Source organism: Vicia villosa, linkage group LG3 (genome assembly GCF_029867415.1).
Source record: "Vicia villosa cultivar HV-30 ecotype Madison, WI linkage group LG3, Vvil1.0, whole genome shotgun sequence".
Lineage (NCBI taxonomy): Eukaryota > Viridiplantae > Streptophyta > Magnoliopsida > Fabales > Fabaceae > Vicia > Vicia villosa.
The window spans coordinates 194,269,823-194,293,869 of NC_081182.1; the positions used below are offsets into that span (position 1 = coordinate 194,269,823).

General features: G+C 32.3%; 2 protein-coding genes and 1 long non-coding RNA gene across 5 annotated transcripts; all 3 read left to right on the forward strand.

Moving 5' to 3' along the window:
- The first annotated feature begins 761 nt into the window (after nt 1-761).
- On the forward strand, nt 762-3,230 carry LOC131657069 (beta-galactosidase-like). The gene has a single exon (XM_058926576.1). It carries the CDS (start codon nt 762-764, stop codon nt 3,228-3,230), a length of 2,469 nt encoding a protein of 822 aa, XP_058782559.1.
- Nucleotides 3,231-6,501: 3,271 nt separating this feature from the next.
- LOC131657070 (beta-galactosidase-like) lies at nt 6,502-8,970 on the forward strand. The gene has a single exon (XM_058926577.1). It carries the CDS (start codon nt 6,502-6,504, stop codon nt 8,968-8,970), a length of 2,469 nt encoding a protein of 822 aa, XP_058782560.1.
- A 12,652-nt stretch (nt 8,971-21,622) lies between these two features.
- LOC131657071 (uncharacterized) lies at nt 21,623-23,732 on the forward strand. Of its 3 annotated transcripts, none has more exons than XR_009300459.1 (4): nt 21,623-21,933; nt 22,105-22,215; nt 22,437-22,985; nt 23,083-23,732. It is a non-coding gene; the product is annotated as an uncharacterized LOC131657071 (long non-coding RNA). The 3 variants fall into 3 exon arrangements; XR_009300461.1 differs by having other exon boundaries at nt 23,088-23,732; XR_009300460.1 differs by having other exon boundaries at nt 21,623-21,875.
- The last annotated feature ends 315 nt before the right edge of the window (nt 23,733-24,047 follow it).

A 24,047-nucleotide genomic window follows, 5' to 3' on the forward strand; every position in this document is an offset into this window, starting at 1 on the left:
GTTTTATTTATAAAGTGAATTTTTAAATAAAATATTAATTTGATTTAGGGAGACAACTATATTTTTTTTGTGAATGTGAAATTAAAATTATAAGACACTTCCAAGGAGTTATTTTCATTGTGGAGGGTTAGAGTCGATATAATCATGTACATATCAAACTAATTTGTCATACTTTATGTTTCTAACTTATATTTCATGACCATATAAAATACATGATATAATTAAATCTTATCGTGTTAATATCCAACTCATTTATTCTATATATGTCTTTATCTTATCCTAAACCACCAGCCAACCCTGAACAATTTGTAATCAATATTTTGGAACAACCTATCCATTATTATAGATAAATTATCATAATAACGTATTTAAAAGGCTAATTTAGATACATGCGATGAGCCTAATTTTGTTATTCACTAGTTGTATCTACACTTTTGTGCAATATTAGATTTTGTCATTCACTATTTCCATTACTAAAGTTAGAAATTAATAATTATATTTGGATAGATACGGTTAAATGTGTGAATATTTCTAGGATATTTAGGCCATATTCGGTGAGTTCTTACTCACTCCTTGCGTGTCTTTCTGGTGTGACCAACTCATGTAACATACTTTTTTTGTGTACAAAAATCTAATTTAGAATATTGATTAGATAGTTCAACACTATTTTTTTAGGAACAACCAAACTACATTTCCTATATAATTCAATTCTCGATTATAATATTTCAATAACAAAGACGTGAAAATCATACATGTTTACAATGGGTTCTTTATCTTGTTATAGCATTCTCTTAATGAGTATAATTATGTTGCACTCATGTTTTGCCATAGAGGTTACTTATGATTCAAAAGCTCTCATTATCAATGGAGAAAGACGTCTTATTTTTTCAGGTGCAATTCATTACCCAAGAAGCACTGTGGAGATGTGGCCTGACCTTATTCAAAAGGCCAAAGATGGTGGCCTTGATGCCATTGAAACTTATATATTTTGGGATCGTCACGAACCTGTTCAACGTGAATATAATTTCTCAGGAAATTTGGATTTTGTCAAATTTTTCAAGCTTATCCAAGAAGCTGGACTATATGCCATTATGAGGATTGGTCCTTATGCATGTGCGGAATGGAACTACGGAGGGTTCCCGTTGTGGCTTCACAATATTCCTGGGATCGAGCTAAGAACAGATAATCAGGCTTACAAGAACGAAATGCAAATTTTTACCACAAAGATCGTGAATGTGGCAAAAGAAGCAAATTTGTTTGCATCACAAGGAGGTCCCATTCTTCTAGCTCAAATTGAGAACGAATATGGAGATATCATGTGGAATTACAAAGAAGCGGGGAAGGCATATGTTAAATGGTGTGCTCAAATGGCTCTAGCACAAAATATTGGGGTTCCATGGATCATGTGTCAGCAACCTGATGCTCCTCAGCCTATCATCAATACTTGCAATGGATACTATTGTCATAAATTTAAACCCAATAACCCAAAAAGTCCTAAAATGTTCACTGAAAATTGGATTGGTTGGTTCCAAAAATGGGGTGAAAGAGCTCCCCATAGAAGTGCTGAAGATTCAGCTTTCTCAGTTGCACGTTTTTTCCAAACTGGAGGTGTATTAAACAATTACTACATGTACCATGGAGGAACCAACTTTGGCCGCACAGCAGGTGGACCATATATGACAACATCTTATGACTATGATGCACCGATTGATGAGTATGGGAATTTGAATCAACCAAAATGGGGACATCTTAAGCAACTTCATGAAGCAATTAAATTGGGTGAAAATGTTCTTACAAATTATATATCAATAAACGACACGGATCTGGGCAATAGGGTCACACTTACAACATATGCAAATTCCACTGGCGCAAGATTTTGTTTCCTGAGCAATAACGACACTAACAAAGATGCAAATGTTGACTTACAAAATGATGGTAAATTCTTTGTTCCTGCCTGGTCCGTCACTATTCTTAACGGATGCAACAAAGAAATTTTCAATACGGCAAAGGTTAACACTCAAACCTCAATAATGGTGAAAAGGAGTGGTGATAATAGTTCTAATGGACTCACCTGGGAATGGAAAATGGAGCCAAAGAAAGACACTATGCATGGAAAGGGAACTATTAAAGCACACCAGCTTTTGGAGCAGAAGGAACTAACCTTGGATGCAAGTGACTATTTATGGTACATGACTAGTGTTGATATCAATGACACATCAATTTGGAGAAATGCGACTCTCCGTGTGAACACTATGGGCCATACACTTCATGGTTATGTTAATAGGAAGTATATAGGATACCAATTTAGCCAATGGGGAAATAATTTCACTTATGAAAAGAAAGTTTCTTTGAAGAATGGAACAAACATTATAACTTTGCTTAGTGCCACCGTCGGGCTTGCAAACTATGGTGCATGGTTTGACGAGATAAAAACGGGCATATCAGGCGGCCCTGTTCAATTGATTGGAAAAAATAATGTTACTATGGATTTGTCAACCAACCTTTGGTCCTATAAGGTTGGTTTGAATGGTGAGAGGAAACGTTTATATGATTTGCAACCACATGTTGGTGTATCATGGAACACTAATTCACCTCATATTCCTATCGGAAAACCTATGACTTGGTATAAGGCAGAGTTTAAAGCTCCTTTTGGAACAAACCCTATTGTGGTGGACTTCCAAGGCCTAGGTAAAGGACATGCTTGGGTGAATGGACATAGCATTGGTCGTTATTGGCCTTCTTGGGTTACGGCTACAAATGGATGTAGTGACACGTGCGATTATCGTGGAGAATATAAAAAGGAAAAGTGCAACACCAATTGTGGAAGTCCATCACAAAGGTGGTACCATGTACCAAGGTCATTCTTGAATGATGACATGAACACATTGGTTTTATTTGAAGAAATAGGTGGTAATCCTCAAAGTGTTCAGTTCCAAACTGTGACAACAGGAATTATTTGTGCTAATGTACATGAAGGTGCACAACTAGAACTATCATGCCAAAGTGGACAAGTAATTTCACAAATCCAATTTGCTAGCTTTGGAAATCCACAAGGTCAATGTGGTTCTTTTAAGAAAGGCTCGTGGGAAGCTACAAATAGTCAATCTGTTGTGGAAGCTTCATGCATAGGAAAAACTAATTGTGGATTTATAGTCACAAAAGAAATGTTTAGTGTTCCACTTGGCGTAACAAATAGTACATCTAGATTAGCAGTGCAGGTGACATGCTAAGTTAGCATTTTCTACAAAATAATGTGAAAATTAAATGTTCAATGGTCAAAATTGAAATAATACATTAAGCTTTTCACATCAAATCATATTGTAAGTTAAACTCGTTTTTCTTTATTTTAAACTTTCGTGTAATTTATGGTAACAATAAAATATTTTTGGTCACCACCCAATCTCTTTTGATCTTTCTACCATGAAAATTAGTATCATTCTTAAAGAGCAAAGTGAACCATATAGTCTCAGACCAGATGTTTTACCTCACCCGCATTAGAGCCTGTTTGGATCTTCGTTGAAAAGTATTAACATTGTAATGAAACAATACAAAAACTCATACGGTTGCTTCAGAAACTACGTGCTAAAGTTTGTTATTTCTTTCTAATACAAAACTTGCACCACGCATTTTATCTTTCTTTTAAAAATAAATCGTAGTTTTATGTGTCTTTTATATATTTTTCTCTTTTTTAGTACACATATGTTTTGTTATTCTTATATGTGAATTTTATTCTAATATATTTTTAGACCAAATTTAATATATTTAATTGGACAATTACTTATTTGAAATATTTTATCACATGATCGAAGGATGTGGATGCATATTATTGAGTTATGGGAGGTTTACCACTGGATATAAATGCATAATTTAATTTATGTGATAAATTATTGACTTCTCAAATTCATCATATAGAAATTGATATATTATTTATCATGTTTAACATTTGAAGCAAATACCTAATTAAGTTCACGTGATAGAAGTAAATGCTTGACTTTGGGAATTTATTAACATGGTAATTACGAGATAATAGTTTGATTTTGATTTCAAAATGATAAACTCAGTAATGTTATAACTTTGAACCTAGATTGACCTGACACAAGCAAATATGTTTTAATTATATTGCCTACAAGTTTTTGTCTGTGTTTTTTTTTTCACTATTCCTAATATGTGTACTGTGTAGTTTCTGCAAATTTATATACTATTGTATTATCATTGTGATTGATAAGTGAATATTGTTATAAGTAACTAAATATTTATATTATAAAAAATAAAATAATTTTTACTTGTTTAAAGATATAATCTTTTTAAGTACATTATTTTGTTAAAGACCTAATTGAAACTATCTAAAAGAAAGGGAAATAAAATTCAACACTTAAAGTTATTTAATTTACACAAATAAAAAACTATTGGGTTGACTGTAGTATAGGGAAATGAAATAAATTTCATGAATTATAATGATCAAATTTAACCAAACTATTACATGAAGAGTTAAAAGGATATCCAACATAAATAAAAGGAGGAAAGATTCAAATGATTTCACGATTTAAACAACAAAGAAGACATAAATTTGGCATCATGTTATGTTTTTTTTACATATTTCTTTTGTTGCTAACTATACATATTTCTTGTGTTTTTCTCCACTTTTAAATCATAGCATTTATAACAAGTTACTATTTTTCATTGGGTCAATCGGGCATGAGCTCCCCAATTAGAAGTACTTGACCCTTACAAGTCTAAGGCTAAGTGTTGGTTTACCAAAATAATTTCATTAAGCATTTCACTCTTATGGATATCATACTTTAGGCCTATAGATTAACATGAGGGTTAAATCTATCATCATGACCACAAACAAATACTACCTTACATCTTAAATATGAACCCTACAACTTGTTACTCGAGTCTAATACACCATGTAGACAAAGATCAATATTTCTAAAGCATCCCCCTTATAGACCTCATGCTTGAGGGATGTGGCTAGGGATAAAAATAAAATCAACTCGGGACACTCATGTACTCGGAAAAATAGAAAACCATATTGGTAACTCTATCACTATCATGATATTATCATTAAATGGTATAAAATATGAATTGGATGCCTTCCTATCTGATAAACTGACATAGTCTAAACAACTATTTTAAGTCCCTTTTAATCTAAATCTTAATTTCATGAAACATTGGGCACATCCAACGTTGAATGAGGTATCTCTATTTTGAACAAGAACTATAAGTTATATATGTCACATATTATAACATGTCTCTCGAATAAAAATCATATCTTTGAGTACGGGTTGAGCAAGAAAACAACATGAAACTATATATATATATATATATATATATATATATATATATATATATATATATATATATATATATATATATATATATATATATATATATATATATATATATATACCTTTGTAAAATATAACATAATAAAAATACTTTCGTTGGCATAGCTAAAATTAATAATTGAATGATTTAAGTTATCAATTGCATATCCATTATCTTTTTATAATGGAGGCGGTAAAATAGTTTATAATATGAAATTTTAGAAGAAAATATGAGATATTTAAAAATACTCAATTTATAAACAAAATTCTCCCAAAACAGTCTATAATCTTTTTTTAGGTGTTTAATTTTTAATATATCACATATTTTGCATCGCTTTGCATGTTTAATGTATAGATATTGATACAAAAAGTTAGGAAATAAATAATTTCACTTAATTTCAATTTATCTTGTTTTATTTATAAAGTGAATTTTTAAATAAAATATTAATTTGATTTAGGGAGACAACTATATTTTTTTTGTGAATGTGAAATTAAAATTATAAGACACTTCCAAGGAGTTATTTTCATTGTGGAGGGTTAGAGTCGATATAATCATGTACATATCAAACTAATTTGTCATACTTTATGTTTCTAACTTATATTTCATGACCATATAAAATACATGATATAATTAAATCTTATCGTGTTAATATCCAACTCATTTATTCTATATATGTCTTTATCTTATCCTAAACCACCAGCCAACCCTGAACAATTTGTAATCAATATTTTGGAACAACCTATCCATTATTATAGATAAATTATCATAATAACGTATTTAAAAGGCTAATTTAGATACATGCGATGAGCCTAATTTTGTTATTCACTAGTTGTATCTACACTTTTGTGCAATATTAGATTTTGTCATTCACTATTTCCATTACTAAAGTTAGAAATTAATAATTATATTTGGATAGATACGGTTAAATGTGTGAATATTTCTAGGATATTTAGGCCATATTCGGTGAGTTCTTACTCACTCCTTGCGTGTCTTTCTGGTGTGACCAACTCATGTAACATACTTTTTTTGTGTACAAAAATCTAATTTAGAATATTGATTAGATAGTTCAACACTATTTTTTTAGGAACAACCAAACTACATTTCCTATATAATTCAATTCTCGATTATAATATTTCAATAACAAAGACGTGAAAATCATACATGTTTACAATGGGTTCTTTATCTTGTTATAGCATTCTCTTAATGAGTATAATTATGTTGCACTCATGTTTTGCCATAGAGGTTACTTATGATTCAAAAGCTCTCATTATCAATGGAGAAAGACGTCTTATTTTTTCAGGTGCAATTCATTACCCAAGAAGCACTGTGGAGATGTGGCCTGACCTTATTCAAAAGGCCAAAGATGGTGGCCTTGATGCCATTGAAACTTATATATTTTGGGATCGTCACGAACCTGTTCAACGTGAATATAATTTCTCAGGAAATTTGGATTTTGTCAAATTTTTCAAGCTTATCCAAGAAGCTGGACTATATGCCATTATGAGGATTGGTCCTTATGCATGTGCGGAATGGAACTACGGAGGGTTCCCGTTGTGGCTTCACAATATTCCTGGGATCGAGCTAAGAACAGATAATCAGGCTTACAAGAACGAAATGCAAATTTTTACCACAAAGATCGTGAATGTGGCAAAAGAAGCAAATTTGTTTGCATCACAAGGAGGTCCCATTCTTCTAGCTCAAATTGAGAACGAATATGGAGATATCATGTGGAATTACAAAGAAGCGGGGAAGGCATATGTTAAATGGTGTGCTCAAATGGCTCTAGCACAAAATATTGGGGTTCCATGGATCATGTGTCAGCAACCTGATGCTCCTCAGCCTATCATCAATACTTGCAATGGATACTATTGTCATAAATTTAAACCCAATAACCCAAAAAGTCCTAAAATGTTCACTGAAAATTGGATTGGTTGGTTCCAAAAATGGGGTGAAAGAGCTCCCCATAGAAGTGCTGAAGATTCAGCTTTCTCAGTTGCACGCTTTTTCCAAACTGGAGGTGTATTAAACAATTACTACATGTACCATGGAGGAACCAACTTTGGCCGCACAGCAGGTGGACCATATATGACAACATCTTATGACTATGATGCACCGATTGATGAGTATGGGAATTTGAATCAACCAAAATGGGGACATCTTAAGCAACTTCATGAAGCAATTAAATTGGGTGAAAATGTTCTTACAAATTATATATCAATAAACGACACGGATCTGGGCAATGGGGTCACACTTACAACATATGCAAAATCCACTGGCGCAAGATTTTGTTTCCTGAGCAATAACGACACTAACAAAGATGCAAATGTTGACTTACAAAATGATGGTAAATTCTTTGTTCCTGCCTGGTCCGTCACTATTCTTAACGGATGCAACAAAGAAATTTTCAATACGGCAAAGGTTAACACTCAAACCTCAATAATGGTGAAAAGGAGTGGTGATAATAGTTCTAATGGACTCACCTGGGAATGGAAAATGGAGCCAAAGAAAGACACTATGCATGGAAAGGGAACTATTAAAGCACACCAGCTTTTGGAGCAGAAGGAACTAACCTTGGATGCAAGTGACTATTTATGGTACATGACTAGTGTTGATATCAATGACACATCAATTTGGAGAAATGCGACTCTCCGTGTGAACACTATGGGCCATACACTTCATGGTTATGTTAATAGGAAGTATATAGGATACCAATTTAGCCAATGGGGAAATAATTTCACTTATGAAAAGAAAGTTTCTTTGAAGAATGGAACAAACATTATAACTTTGCTTAGTGCCACCGTCGGGCTTGCAAACTATGGTGCATGGTTTGACGAGATAAAAACGGGCATATCAGGCGGCCCTGTTCAATTGATTGGAAAAAATAATGTTACTATGGATTTGTCAACCAACCTTTGGTCCTATAAGGTTGGTTTGAATGGTGAGAGGAAACGTTTATATGATTTGCAACCACATGTTGGTGTATCATGGAACACTAATTCACCTCATATTCCTATCGGAAAACCTATGACTTGGTATAAGGCAGAGTTTAAAGCTCCTTTTGGAACAAACCCTATTGTGGTGGACTTCCAAGGCCTAGGTAAAGGACATGCTTGGGTGAATGGACATAGCATTGGTCGTTATTGGCCTTCTTGGGTTACGGCTACAAATGGATGTAGTGACACGTGCGATTATCGTGGAGAATATAAAAAGGAAAAGTGCAACACCAATTGTGGAAGTCCATCACAAAGGTGGTACCATGTACCAAGGTCATTCTTGAATGATGACATGAACACATTGGTTTTATTTGAAGAAATAGGTGGTAATCCTCAAAGTGTTCAGTTCCAAACTGTGACAACAGGAATTATTTGTGCTAATGTACATGAAGGTGCACAACTAGAACTATCATGCCAAAGTGGACAAGTAATTTCACAAATCCAATTTGCTAGCTTTGGAAATCCACAAGGTCAATGTGTTTCTTTTAAGAAAGGCTCGTGGGAAGCTACAAATAGTCAATCTGTTGTGGAAGCTTCATGCATAGGAAAAACTAATTGTGGATTTATAGTCACAAAAGAAATGTTTAGTGTTCCACTTGGCGTAACAAATAGTACATCTAGATTAGCAGTGCAGGTGACATGCTAAGTTAGCATTTTCTACAAAATAATGTGAAAATTAAATGTTCAATGGTCAAAATTGAAATAATACATTAAGCGTTTCACATCAAATCATATTGTAAGTTAAACTCGTTTTTCTTTATTTTAAACTTTCGTGTAATTTATGGTAACAATAAAATATTTTTGGTCACCACCCAATCTCTTTTGATCTTTCTACCATGAAAATTAGTATCATTCTTAAAGAGCAAAGTGAACCATATAGTCTCAGACCAGATGTTTTACCTCACCCGCATTAGAGCCTGTTTGGATCTTCGTTGAAAAGTATTAACATTGTAATGAAACAATACAAAAACTCATACGGTTGCTTCAGAAACTACGTGCTAAAGTTTGTTATTTCTTTCTAATACAAAACTTGCACCACGCATTTTATCTTTCTTTTAAAAATAAATCGTAGTTTTATGTGTCTTTTATATATTTTTCTCTTTTTTGTACACATATGTTTTGTTATTCTTATATGTGAATTTTTATTCTAATATATTTTTAGACCAAATCTTATATATTTAGTTGGACAATTACTTATTTGAAATATTTTATCACACGATCGAAGGATGTGGATGCATATTATTGAGTTATGGGAGGTTTACCCCTGGATATAAATGCATAATTTAATTTATGTGATAAATTATTGACTTCTCAAATTCATTATATAGAAATTGATATATTATTTATCATGTTTAACATTTGAAGCAAATACCTAATTAAGTTCCCGTGATAGAAGTAAATTCTTGACTTTAGAAATTTAGTAACATGGTAATTACGAGATAATAGTTTGATTTTGATTTCAAAATGATAAACTCAGTAATGTTATACCTTTGAACCTAGATTGACCTGACACAAGCAAATATGTTTTAATTATATTGCCTACAAGTTTTTGTCTGTGTTTTGTTTTTCACTCTTCCTAATGCGTGTACTGTGTAGTTTCTGCAAATTTATATACTATTGTATTATCATTGTGATTGATAAGTGAATATTGTTATAAGTAACTAAATATTTATATTATAAAAAATGAAATAATTTTTACTTGTTTAAAGATATTATCTTTTTAAGTACATTATTTTGTTAAAGACCTAATTGAAACTATCTAAAACAAAGTGAAATAAAATTCAACACTTAAAGTTATTTAATTTACACAAATAAAAAAGTATTGGGTTGACTGTAGTATAGGGAAAACAAATAAATTTCATGAATTATAATGATCAAATTTAACCAAACTATTACATGAAGAGTTAAAAGGATATCCAACATAAATAAAAGGAAGAAAGATTCAAATGATTTCACGATTTAAACAACAAAGTAGACATAAATTTGGCATCATGTTATGTTTTTTTTTACATATTTCTTTTATTGCTAACTATACATGTTTCTTGTGTTTTTCTCCACTTTTAAATCATAGCATTTATAACAAGTTACTATTTTTCATTGGGTCAATCGGGCATGAGCTCCCCAATTAGAAGTACTTGACCCTTACAAGTCTAAGGCTTAAGTGTTGGTTTACCAAAATAATTTCATTAAGCATTTCACTCTTATGGATATCATACTTTAGGCTTATAGATTAACATGAGGGTTAAATCTATCATCATGACCACAAACAAATACTACCTTACATCTTAAATATGAACCCCACAACTTGTTACTCGATTCTAATACACCATGTAGACAAAGATCAATATTTCTAAAGCATCCCCCTTATAGACCTCATGCTTGAGGGATGTGGGTAGGGATAAAAATAAAATCAACTCGGGACACTCATGTACTCGGACAAATAGAAAACCATATTGGTAACTCTATCACTATCATGATATTATCATTAAATGGTATAAAATATGAATCAGATGCCATCCTATATAATAAACTGACATCGTCTAAACAACTATTTTAAGTCCCTTTAAATCTAAATCTTAATTTCATGAAACATAGGGCATATCCACCGTTGAACGAGATATCTCTATTTCGAACAAGAACTATAAGTTATATAAGTCACATATTATAACATGTCTCTCGAATAAAAATCATATATTTAAGTACGGGTTGACCAAGAAACCAACATGAAATTATATATATATATATATATATATATATATATATATATATATATATATATATATATATATATATATATATATATATATATATATATATATATATATATATATTCCTTTGAAAAATATAACATAATAAAAATACTTTCGTTGACATAGCTAAAATAAATAATTCAATGATTTAAGTTATCAATTGCATATCCATTATCTTTTTATAATGGAGGCGGTAAAATAGTTTATAATATGAAATTTTAGAAGAACATATGAGATATTTAAAAATACTCAATTTATCAACAAAATTCTCCCAAAACAGTCTATAAATTTTTTTAGGTGTTTAATTTTTAATATATCACATATTTTGCATCGCTTTGCATGTTTAATGTATAGATATTGATACAAAAAGTTAGGAAATAAATAATTTCACTTAATTTTAATTTATCCTGTTTTATTTATATAGTGAATTTTTAAATAAAATATTAATTTTATTTAGGGAGACAACTATATTTTTTTTGTGAATGTAAAATTAAAATTATAAGACACTTTCAAGGAGTTATTTTCATTGTGGAGGGTTAGAGTCGATATAATCATGTACATATCAAACTAATTAGTCATACTTTATGTTTCTAACTTATATTTCATGACCATATAAAATACATGATATAATTAGATCTTATCGTGTTTATATCCAACTCATTTATTCTATATATGTCTTTATCTTATCCTAAACCACCAGCCAACCCTGAACAATTTATAATCAATATTTTGGAACAACCTATCCATTATTATAGATAAATTATCATAATAACGTATTTAAATGGCTAATTTAGATAGATGCGATGAGCCTAATTTTGTTATTCACTGGTTGTATCTACACTTTTGTGCAATATTAGATTTTGTCATTCACTATTTCCATTACTAAAGTTAGAAATTAATATTTTATATTTGGATAGATACGGTTAAATGTGTAGTTTCTGCAAATTTATATACTATTGTATTATCATTGTGATTGATAAGTGAATATTGTTATAAGTAACTAAATATTTATATTATAAAAAATGAAATAACTTTTACTTGTTTAAAGATATAATCTTTTTAAGTACATTATTTTGTTAAAGAACTAATTGAAACTATCTAAAAGAAAGGGAAATAAAATTCAACACTTAAAGTTATTTGATTTACGCAAATAAAAAAGTATTGGGTTGACTGTAGTATAGGGAAAACAAATCAATTTCCTGAGTTATAATGATCAAATTTAACCAAACTACCTCATACTTTAGGCTTATAAACTAACATGGGGGTTAAATCTATCATCATGACCACAAACAAATACTACCATACGTCTCAAATTTGAACTCCACAACTTGTTACTCGAGTCTAATACACCATGTAGACAAAGATCAATATTTCTAAATCATCCTGTTACACCCCAAACTGCTTTAAGGATGATCGGCTGACCCCACAAATCAACACGGTTCTTTTCAGCATGCTTTGACCTCACTCGCATGCTTTCCGGGAAACTTCCCAGAAGGTCACCCATCCCAATACTACTCCAAGTCAAGCACGCTTAACTGTGAAGTTCTTATTGAACGGGCTCCCGAAAAGAAGATGCATCTTGTTGGTATAGGTAGTACCGATCAATCCTTATAATTTTTCCTTCAACCATGCAGTCTCATACCTGCACGGCCTTAGGATTCGTCTCATTCCGATGTGGCGACCACCCTAGCCCCCATTAGCCTCAGGTGTGCCATGCAGTGCAACCACCCCTCGCCTTCTTCGGCCTCGGGTGTTACATGCCCACCAGCTTCCGCATGGTTCTTCCTCGAACCACATCGTACTGGGAGTGGTCTGGCTCTAATACCATTTGTAACACCCCAAACTGCTTTCAGAATTATCGACTGACCCCACAAACCAACACGGGTCTTTTCAGCATGCTTTGACCTCACTCGTATGCTTTCCGGGAAACTTCCCAAAAGGTCACCCATCCCAATACTACTCTAAGTCAAGCACGCTTAACTGTGAAGTTCTTATTGAACGGGCTCCCGGAAAGAAGATGCATTTTGTTGGTATAGGTAGTACCGATCAATCCTTATAAGCTTTCCTTCAACCATGCAGTTTCATACCTGCACGGCCTTAGGATTCCTCTCATTCCGATGTGGCGACCACCCTAGCCCCCATTGGCCTCAGGTGTTCCATGCAGTGCAACCACCCCTCGCCTTCTTCGGCCTCGGGTGTTACACATCCCCCCTTATAGACCTCATGCTTGAGGGATGTGGGTAGGGATAAAAATAAAATCAACTCGGGACACTCATGTACTAGGACAAATAGAAAACCATATCGGTAACTCTATCATTATCATGATATGTATCATTTAATGGTATAAGATTTGAATTGGATGCCTTCCTATCTGATAAATTGACATAGTCTAAACAACTATTTTAAGTCCCTTTAAATCTAAATATTAATTTCATGAACATTGGGCACATCCACCATTGAACGAGGTATCTCTATTTCGAACAAGAACTATAAGTTATATATGTCACATATTATAACATGTCTCTCGAATAAAAATCATATCTTTGAGTACATGTTGAGCAAGAAAACAACATGAAACTATATATATATATATATATATATATATATATATATATATATATATATATATATATATATATATATATCCTTGTAAAATATAACATAATAAAAATACTTTCATTGACATAGCTAAAATAAATAATTGAATGATTTAAGTTATCAATTGCATATCCATTATCCTTTTATAATGGAGGCGGTAAAATAGTTTATAATATGAAATTTTAGAAAAAAAATGAGATATTTAAATATACACAATTTATCAACAAAATTCTCCCAAAACAGTCTATAATTTTTTTTCAGGTGTTTAATTTTTAATATATGACATATTTTGCATCGCTCTGCATGTTTAATGTATATATATTGATAGAAAAAGTTAGGAAATAAATAATTTCATTTAATTTCAATATTATGAATTTCTTAATCAACAAATACTTGATCTTTCTTAAAAGCTTCGATCAAGAACAATAGCTTGAAACACAAGCAACACACACCTAGATAACTGTAACAATGATACCTAAGTGACACATACATTCAATACTTAACAGCTTATGAATGCATGACAATAATTAACTATATGCTTCACAGCTTACGAGAGATAACAGAACCTTACAACTCAAGGAACAAAAAGTCCAACTCACAAGTCGAGTGGATCACAAACAACTAACCCTTATAGAGAGTGGTACAGACGATAAAGCCCTAGTATTTCTACATCTTGGACCCGTAAATTTTATGGGTTACAATACTTTTATTTAAAACCTTTTCCCTACTGGATTTAGGCTTCAAAATCATAGCATATCAGCTGCTACAAATCTGCAAAAAATTCTGCATAAAAATAGATCTTCAATCAAATCTTCATAAATTATCTTCATAATTAAAAAGTGAATATTCTTCTTGATTCTGACTTGATATTTCCATATTTGTCAATCCGTTCCATATTGGACTGCATAATATTCCCATAATATCATGCATCTGTTAAATCTTGACTTGATCCAACAACCCAGCCCAAACAGTCACGATGTCAAATGACTTTGCATAGGACATTTTGTCCGACATGTTGCTCCAGATGATGAAACATTTCATCTCAAGATGTTTCTTCGTAAAATAGGACTTCTTGATCAACCTGTTCTTTTTAGAAAGTTAACACATCTATTTAACATATTGTTGCTATATTTGTTTTACTAAAATTAATGTCAATCAACAAAATAGAGAACTAACAAAAATGAGTTTCGAGACTCAATACAAGCACTGCAAGCTCAATCATGGAAATTGAATGGTGGTATTAGTTCCATGGTTTTGTGGTTGGCAACAATTTTGCCAAAATATGGTTCTTGACAGATGTTGAGCACGATGTCGTGGCATCTTGACCATACTGATACAACAAAATTGAGCTTATATTGAAGACAAATGTTCTAACAGATGTCATGACATTCTGAACTAGAACATGAGTACAAGTTATTTTAAATACTGACATATTTGATTTGATTTTGTGATATTTCTTTAAAGATATATCTCAATAATATTCACATGTTAAAAAGATTTAAATATGAAACTTTAGACTCAAATCACATTAAAATTAATGTTTCTAATATTGGTTAATTGAATAATTTAGAAAACTTAAAGATTTATTTCCAGATTGAAAAAAGAGCTCTACAGATTTGGTGTAGTCCTTAGCATATGGATTAATTAAAGATTAGTGCAACAGTAACGAAGCCCATGGACTGTCAAAAGACTATTTAAAGAGAACCCTAACCTGATGAAACATACAACTTTTTCAGAATTTGTAAATTAGGGGAAGCAAAAAGTTTCATGTTTGAGAGTCTCTTGTGTAGGTGTTTTTTCAAAAGACTATCAGCAAATGATGTCTAGACATCTGTTTGACATTGTTTAGGTTGAGACTTTAATCTCAACATGTGATTTGTGTTGGTAGTCTACAATACGGTGGAGAAGTGACTTTTTCAGAATTATGTATGTCGCGGTTAGCAAGAGTCGCCACCGACTTTTCTTTTATCCAATATTAAGGAAAGGTTGAAAAGAACAAGAAAGTCCTTTTTGAAAAGATTTTGAGTTTGGGGGTAGTTATGTTAAAGGAAGGTGTTAACACCCTTTACATCTGTAGTTATCTACGGGCTCATAATTGCTTGCTCACTTTTTATTGTTTGTGTGTGTGTGTGTGTGAGTGATTTGTTTGAAAATGTTTTAAAAAAATTCCACAGGAAGGCAAGGCTTTGAAAAGATTCTCGTGTCTGTCCTCGAGAAAATTTACAAAGAGTTTAAAAAATATATTGAAAAAAAATCTCGCGTCTGTCCTCGAGAATATTTTGAAAATAGTTTGAAAAATACCTCATGTTGTTGAGGGTTTTGAGAAAGATCTTGTGTCTGTCCTCGAGAAATTTTTAAAGAGTTTGAAATTTGTGGGGTGTGAAAAATATTTTTATTTTGAGCAAGCAACTACAAGTCTTACCCATTAAATTGATCGTCTTTCCTATTATTTCCTTCCCTTTGGAGGAAAGAGACTATCTATACCATTAGTTGGTGAGAATTCCTTTCCATTGGATGTAAGAGACACGCGTAGGGTCGTTGTTTTGGTGATCGAAGGCAACTTTAAGGATACCTTAGAAAAATTCGAAAGACTATCATCATTATGCTTGTAGGGTCATCGAGGGACTAGATCATTAATTCGAAGGGACCATGATGATTTATACCGAGGGTCTTTTGCTAAAGTATCCCTATTTTTGAGGGAAATGACTAACTTAATCGTAAGGCAGCAAGGGAGATTACCCTAGAGGTGTATGTGTGCAAAGGTGTGTTAGTTACAGGTATTTTATCTTGGTTGTTATGGTTATTCTAGGGTTTGTTTGTTATCTTGCCATACAAGCCTAATTAAACTAGCAGTTAAATATATACAAGTTTACAAAAATATAAAACGCGAGAAATAAAATGTGAGAAAGTAAAAACCTACGCTATTACATGGCTTAGGGAGAGATACAATCGTAAAAACTTTGCGGGAAATTTAAACATGAAGCTATTACAATTACTATACAACTTATACAATTTGTTTAGTAAAATAAGTGGCAAAATTATAAAAGATGTTAGAAAAATTATTTTTTCAAGTCCTAAAATTCTAATTATCAAAAGTTATTATATTTTTGTATGCTTATGATTTATTATGGTGTTAGAATAAAGTTAAATAACCTAATTCTAATAAAAAAATATAAGTAAATTCTAAGTCTAATTAATTAATAATTACAAATTTTATCAAAAGGAGTTAAGTTAATTTATTGAAAAAAAACTAATACTAATTTTTTTGGTTATTTGCATAATTTTCTGATTTTTATGAGGTTTTTGTGTATTGGTTTAATTGAGAAAAAGGAACTAAAGTAATTAAAAAAACAAAGAACATTAGAAATGAAAAAAACAAATGTGTGGGGTGCGGCTTGCGCCCACCCTCTTTATCTCATGAGCATTATTCCTTTCCCCTGGGCTACGTTGCTGTCGTGTGAACCAAATGAGAATCAAACAACATAACATGAACATGGGCGTTAGTTGGGGAAATAAAAGAAAACAAATGATAAATGTTGATCTTCATGTCAAGGCTTGCGTTTTCTAACCCCAACCTGTTCTAAACATGATTTTAAAGCATTCTGGGCAATTAACAATTAGTAACAACACATGAATTTTTTTTTAAAAAAATAATGATTGAAAAAAATGTAAATCGTAAAGAGTGAGTATGCTTATTTCAGATACCAACGATCATGGTTTTTGATCTGATTATACCTTTGGATGCTTCAGTAAGAGTTTGCAATGGATGGTTCGGATTGAAACCAACAGGATGGGACAATGCAATTTTTTTTTGGAACTTAGTTTGGAAGCAATTTTTCGTCCCCTCTATGTGTAATAGCCTCATATATTTATAGGCTTGTAGAAGTATGGAAAGAAAAAACATGGCATTCATGTTGTTACCAAAACAAAATAATAACACGTTTTTTACTGTTCCTTTTTTGAAGATTTTTGTCCAAACATGTTCATAAACTTGCCAAAACATCAAGATACTTCCCTATAATGGTTTTTCACGATTTTGGAATGTCTTAGCATGATATCTTGGCCCTTGGATGATCCAAATGTGATCCATTCATATTTAAATTTATTGATTTACTATTTTAATTTAATTCTTTTGAAAAAGTAAATAAAAATCGAAATAAGTAGAAATAAAAAATTATGGCCACGTACCAATGGACTTAGAGGTCCTCCAACATGTTATAAACATGTTTGAACCTCAAAATTTAGGTCCATTAGCCCAGAAGTTCAAAATTTGTTTAATGTAGGTTTCATGCATTTCTCAAAATTTACTCAACTTGCACCAATCACAACTCTCTCAATTTTTGTCATAGGAAGGTGATCTTGGACTTTTTGGAAAGCTCAAGATGTCTCCTAACAACTTTCATGATGATCACTTTTTCATTTGAAGTCTTTATCTTCATGTAAATTGCTTTGACAAAAGATGTCTTTTTGTTGACTTTCAAAATGACCTGTAAAGCTTTGGCTCATATCTCTAAAATGAGACATTTTTGGACTTGAGCTTAGAGAGACGAAGTTGTGGGGAATGTAATTTCCTTTAAAATGAGCTTTTATTGAGGAATTTCTGATAAAGTATACGAATGTTGTGCTTGGTGAAAGATCAGTTGACTTCTCCTTAAGAAAATCCTAATTTAGTAACTTTTGACTTTTGAGCAATCTTGAGTTTTCTTGACAAATCATGATCAACCCTTGATCAAATGATGAATTTAACTTCAAAATCTTGATGCTGATAAAAAATGATGAAGTTTAATTGTCAATTGGTCAAAGTTGACTTTTTTTTGTCCAATACAGTTGATTTTCAATCATCTAATCAATTGATTGAGAAAACTTGCATTGCAAGGCTTGAAATTTGACATGAGAATACCTTGATACATATTAGGAACCATGAAGTCCACTTGAGGCATTAGAAGCCCAATTTCCTTCGAGAAAAGTAAAACCCTAGTTGTAGGTCAATTGCTTAGGAGGAGAGTCCATCTGACCAATCCTTGAGAAGTCTTGAGCATTTGAAGTTTCTATGAGCATGGGGAAGTGTCTTGAATCATTTGGATTTGAAAATAGGGGGGAAAATTTTAGGGTACAACATTGCCACTCTGTGATTTATCTACATACAAAAGTTACAAGTGAATGCTATTATTTTGTATGAGGATTGTATGTCATGGCATCTGTCTTAATGTCATGTTATGATGTTAGACCATCAGTATTAACATGTTGTATCTACCATGTACCCGAGAATTTCAAGTGGTTCCAACAAGTTCAAAGGCAAAGGAAACAAGACACGGGGAAGGAAGTCTTGGTCGAACCCTTATGAACATCTAGTCGAAGATAAGGCTTCTGAATCCTTGAAAAGAGGAGGAGGAAACCACCAGAAAAACAAAGATAAAAAATTTATGCAATGTTATAACTGTGAAAAGTGGGTTCACATGGCTAAGAACTGTTGATACAAGAAAGATAATGGATCGACAAAAGGCACGGACGAACGAGCGAACCTTACACGCCAACATTTATATGATTATGAAGGTATGATGGTTATGGGTGCAGTTGCAGATAACCATGTCGAATCCAATATCTGGTTCATCGACTCAGACTGCTCGAATCACATGACTGGTCAAAAGGTGTGGTTGGTAGATTTTGACCAGTCGAAGAAGAGCAAGGCAAAACTTGCTGAAAATAGTTTGTTGCAAGAAGAAGGTAGTGGCAACATAATTTTTCAAATGAGTAATGGAGGGAAATCTATGATCAGAGATGTGCTCTATGTACCAGGAATGAAGTGCAACCTGCTAAGTGTTGGACAACTAGTCGAGAAAGGTTTCTTAGTTGTCATGAAAGATGGAGTTTTAAAATTATTCGACACCCTGAACAATTTTATCTTGAAATCTCCTCTATCAAAGAACATGATGTTTAAGACCAAGATTAGTTTGAGTGAAGTACAATGTCTAAAAACTATTGTCGACCACAAGGATAACTGGTTGTGGCATTTGAGATTTGGACATTTGAATTTTCGATCACTCAATCAACTGATTACTCAAGATATGGTTACTGGTATTCCAAGTCTTAAGATGCTTGACAAATTCTATGAAGGTTATTTAGTCGAAAAGCAAACCAGAAATTCTTTCGCTTCGACTATGCCAATGAGATCATCCTGCATACTCGAAGTGGTACACTCAAGTGTATGTGGTCTATTCGAAGAACATACCATTGGTGGAAAAAGATATTTTGTTTTGTTTATCGATGAGTTTAGTCGAAAGTTGTGGATCTATGTGATCAAAAGAAATGACGAAGTATTTGAAATATTTAAGAGATTCAAGATACTTGTCGAAAAGAGAGTGAGAAAAAGATCAAAGTTTTGCAAACACGTAGAGGTGGAAAATACACATCCAAGATGTTTGAAGAATTCTGTGTAGAACATGGTGTTGATCATGAGGTAACCGCTCCTTATACGCCTCAACATAATGGAATTGTAGAAAGAAGGAACAGAACCATATTGGATATTGAGAGATGCATGTTGAAGCAGAAGAATCTTCCAAAATCCTTAATGGGTGAAGCTTTTTTGAGTGTAGTTTATATCCTGAACAGATGCCCTACCATGATATTGAAGAACAAGGATGGAGTGGAAGACGACCATCAGTAAGTCATTTGAAGGTGTTTGGCTCCATGTGTTACAAGCATGTTCCTGATGTAAGAAGAAGGAATATTGATGACAAGAGTGAACCTATGGTTCCGGTAGGATATCACAAGATTGGTGCTATATGCTATTAGATCCAATTAATGAGAAGATTGTGTTCAGTCGAGATATTGTGATTGATGAAAATTCTGGTGATGCAATCAACAAACCATTGATGAGCTATGGTTTCGACAAAGAAATTGATGAAGCCGAAGTCGAAGTCGAAGCAGTTATTGACATTCCCGACAATGTTGAAGTCGAAGAGCGTGTGGCTAGCACGAGCAAAAGACCTCAAAGAACTCAAATTCTTCCAGCAAGACTTCGAGACTATGAAGTGGCTGATGATGATGAAGTCACACCAGATGGAGAATTAATTCATTTTGCTTTACTTGCAGGTGCTGAACCAATCAACTATAGTGAGACTTTAAAGATTAAACAATGGAAATGTGCAATGGTCAAAGAGTTAAAAGCAGTTGAAAAAAACAACACATGGGAATTAATCGAATTGCTAGCACATACAAAAGCTTTCCAAGTAAAGTCGGTGTTCAAGTTGAAACAAAATGCGGATTGGTTGATAGCAAGACATAAAGCAAGATTAGTAGATTGAGATTTTCTTTAAAGAGCAGAACTCGACTACTCTGAAGTATTTGCTCCAGTAGTAAGATTGAAGACTATTCGACTAGTGGTAGCCTTGGCATGCATCTAAGGTTGATCGACATTTTATTTAGATGTGAAATCAACATTTCTAAATGGTCCTTTAGACGAAGAGGTCAGTGTCACACAACCTCCAGAATTTGTTATTCAGAAGGAAGCGAGTAAAGTATATAAGTTGCACAAAACGTTCTATGGTCTCAAATAACACTACAACATGTTGACTCTACGACAACGCTTAATTTTTAACATCATATTAGAACTGTTTCCATATATATATATATATATATATATATATATATATATATAATAAAAATATTTATTTTATGTCACCGTTCTCTATTATGTTTAGTTCAAATAATTTAATTTTTAAAAAAAAAATATTCTTTTGATGGAATGGAATGGAGGTCCTCTAAAACAATTTAATTATTTTATGTCACCGTTCTCTATGTTTAGTTCAAATAATTTAATTTAAAAAAAAATAATTCTTTTGATGGAATGGAATGGAGGTCCTCTTGCTAAAACAATATTAGCCGTTCCACTTGCTTCGGGATTAAAAGAGTCGTTCATTATAGCTGTAAAACAATTATTACTCCAGCGCTTAAAAAAATATTAGAAGTGAAAAGTTACAGCGCTAAAAGTGAAATTTTTCCCCTCCCAATCTATCAAAACCCCAATTGTACGATTCTTGAAAAGTTGAAACAAATTTTGTCTTGTGTATCTTCTCCCAAACCCTAACCCTTTCTTCCTTCTCTTTCTTCTCAAACCCTTCAACTTGCATACAGAGGGACGATTTAGGGTTTTATGGAAAGGTTTGAAGTAAGTCTCTCGCCGATGGAAAAGCTAAACATTCCGGTACATGCTCATTTTTGCATATCTATTTTCTCTTGGATCCTTCATTCTTCGTCTTTGTGTAAGTATCTATGGATTGGTGATTGAGCAATTTGATGAAATTAACTGAAATACTTAACTCATGATGTTAAAATTATTGTCTTTATTCTCCTGTAAACTGAATTTTGAGTTATTATTATTTAGACTTGATTTGTTAATTTGTTTGGATCTTGTTTGTTCTATGATTATGCAGCATGATGAAAAGGACATGGATGAACTTGTTAGAAGCTTCCAAAATGAGATTAAGAAGTACTACATTCAAATGCAAACAACTAAGAGAAGACAAGCACCTCATCCTTCACAGGTAGTGTGAGAAACCACTAGAATATGGAACTGTGAATGATGTGTTGAGATCTTTCCAGCAATCTGAAAAATTTGAAATGCTTATTTGCTTTTAAAAGTTGAAGTTTTTATAGTAATGCTTATTTGTTTTTTGCTTGTAAAGTCCTATTGAAATAGGGATTTGGTATCATACTATCATTTAACCTATGATGTCATTTTCTCCCTTTTTTTCTGCATGTGAAGTTGAAGATGATAGAATTATTATCGACAAAACATTAGCTGATCAAGTGTCATCATGGAAAAGCAGCAGGAGCCTCTGATTGATCATGCTTGTTCTAGGAAGGCATGCTCATACTACCAAATTGGAGATGTATTTATTTGTCAGAAGATCGGACAAGCTCATGGTGTGAAATATCATTTATATGCTTTAATTTGATTACAATTTTCAACGTTGAATTTTAAATCCTTTGGTCTGGCATAAGTCTTTAATGTTGCTCATGCATCTCGTTTGCCTCTTGATCATTCTACTTTTAAAACTATAGTTCTTACAGTTGCGCATGCATCTCAATAAGACGGTGCGGCGCTTCTGTTAGATTTTAACAGCACAAGCTTATTTGCTGCGATACAATTGGGCTGATGAATAAGATCTTGAAGATTCCAAGTGACTAAAATGGTACAGATTCTTGTGTTTCCAAAAGGCCGATTCGATGGGAACTTTTTTCTTTCTTGAATGCAGCATCTGCAGAAACAGGAAACTTCAACGAATTGAATTGAGATTACAATACTGTGCAGGTTGGTTAATGAGCAAAGATTTTCTATTAAAGATTATTTTTGTGTTTACAAGATAGTATACTTAGTAATAACTAATGGGGATTTGTCTGGGACCAAGATTAGGCGCAAGCAATGGTTGATGCAGTCTGTTTAGTCACAACATTATCAACCGTTGGATTCAACATGGCTGAATTTAGTGAATGGTAAAGCCTATTTTTTTAGTTTGACTTTTTGAGGTAAGCATTTATAAATTTATAATTATAATAGTAATCTATTCACCGCTTGTGGTAAAATGTGGTTAATAATCTATACTTTTTACTTAAATTTTTTTATTTCTATTACCACTCGAAATGTAATCTCTTTGGTCTGCTTCATGTTGGTATGAGGAATACTAGAGTTATCTCCTTCTGCTAGTGGAATATGTGTATTCTATGAAGAGTCTATGCTGAATTACAAGTTTTCACATTCAGGCCTAATTTCTCATTCAAGTTTAAACTATACGAAATTTCTCATTCTTCCTTTACTATATGGGACGCATCCTTAAAATTTTAGAAACGCCCCAGAGTGAATTTAGAGATGCATCTCCAAACGTATCATTCATGAATTAGGAACAAATTGTAAACACTATTTGATTTTTTTTTTTTAAATTTTTAGTTGTATTTTCAGATTTTATAATTTTATTTTAATCGTTTTTCTATTTTTCAATTGTTTTTCTCAATAGAGAAATTGTTGGTATTTACATATTTGTTGTATTGTTGATGCATGGCTATTAGGTGTATCTATTTGTATACATCAAATACTAAGTTAAAAAAAAAACACAATCACTCAGAACTTTTCGGATATGCATATCCGAACATACATTTTTTCATAAAAAATAGAGTTTATTCAGAGATGCATATTCGAACATATCCTATTTCGCAAAAGATAAGTTTTAGTTGATCAGAAACCTAGAGTCTCAAGGAAGAGCTCTATTTCAATACCTCTATTTTGTTCTGCCAGGGCTCACTTGAATGTGACCCATTTAGTCTCAATCTATTTTCAATTCATATAAACATATGTGTTTGGTAAATAAAGACTTACATT

Bases quoted from the DNA above. Each gene is read 5' to 3' on its own strand.
- LOC131657069 (XM_058926576.1), top strand. From the start codon at position 762: ATGGGTTCTTTATCTTGTTATAGCATTCTCTTAATGAGTATAATTATG.
- LOC131657070 (XM_058926577.1), top strand. From the start codon at position 6,502: ATGGGTTCTTTATCTTGTTATAGCATTCTCTTAATGAGTATAATTATG.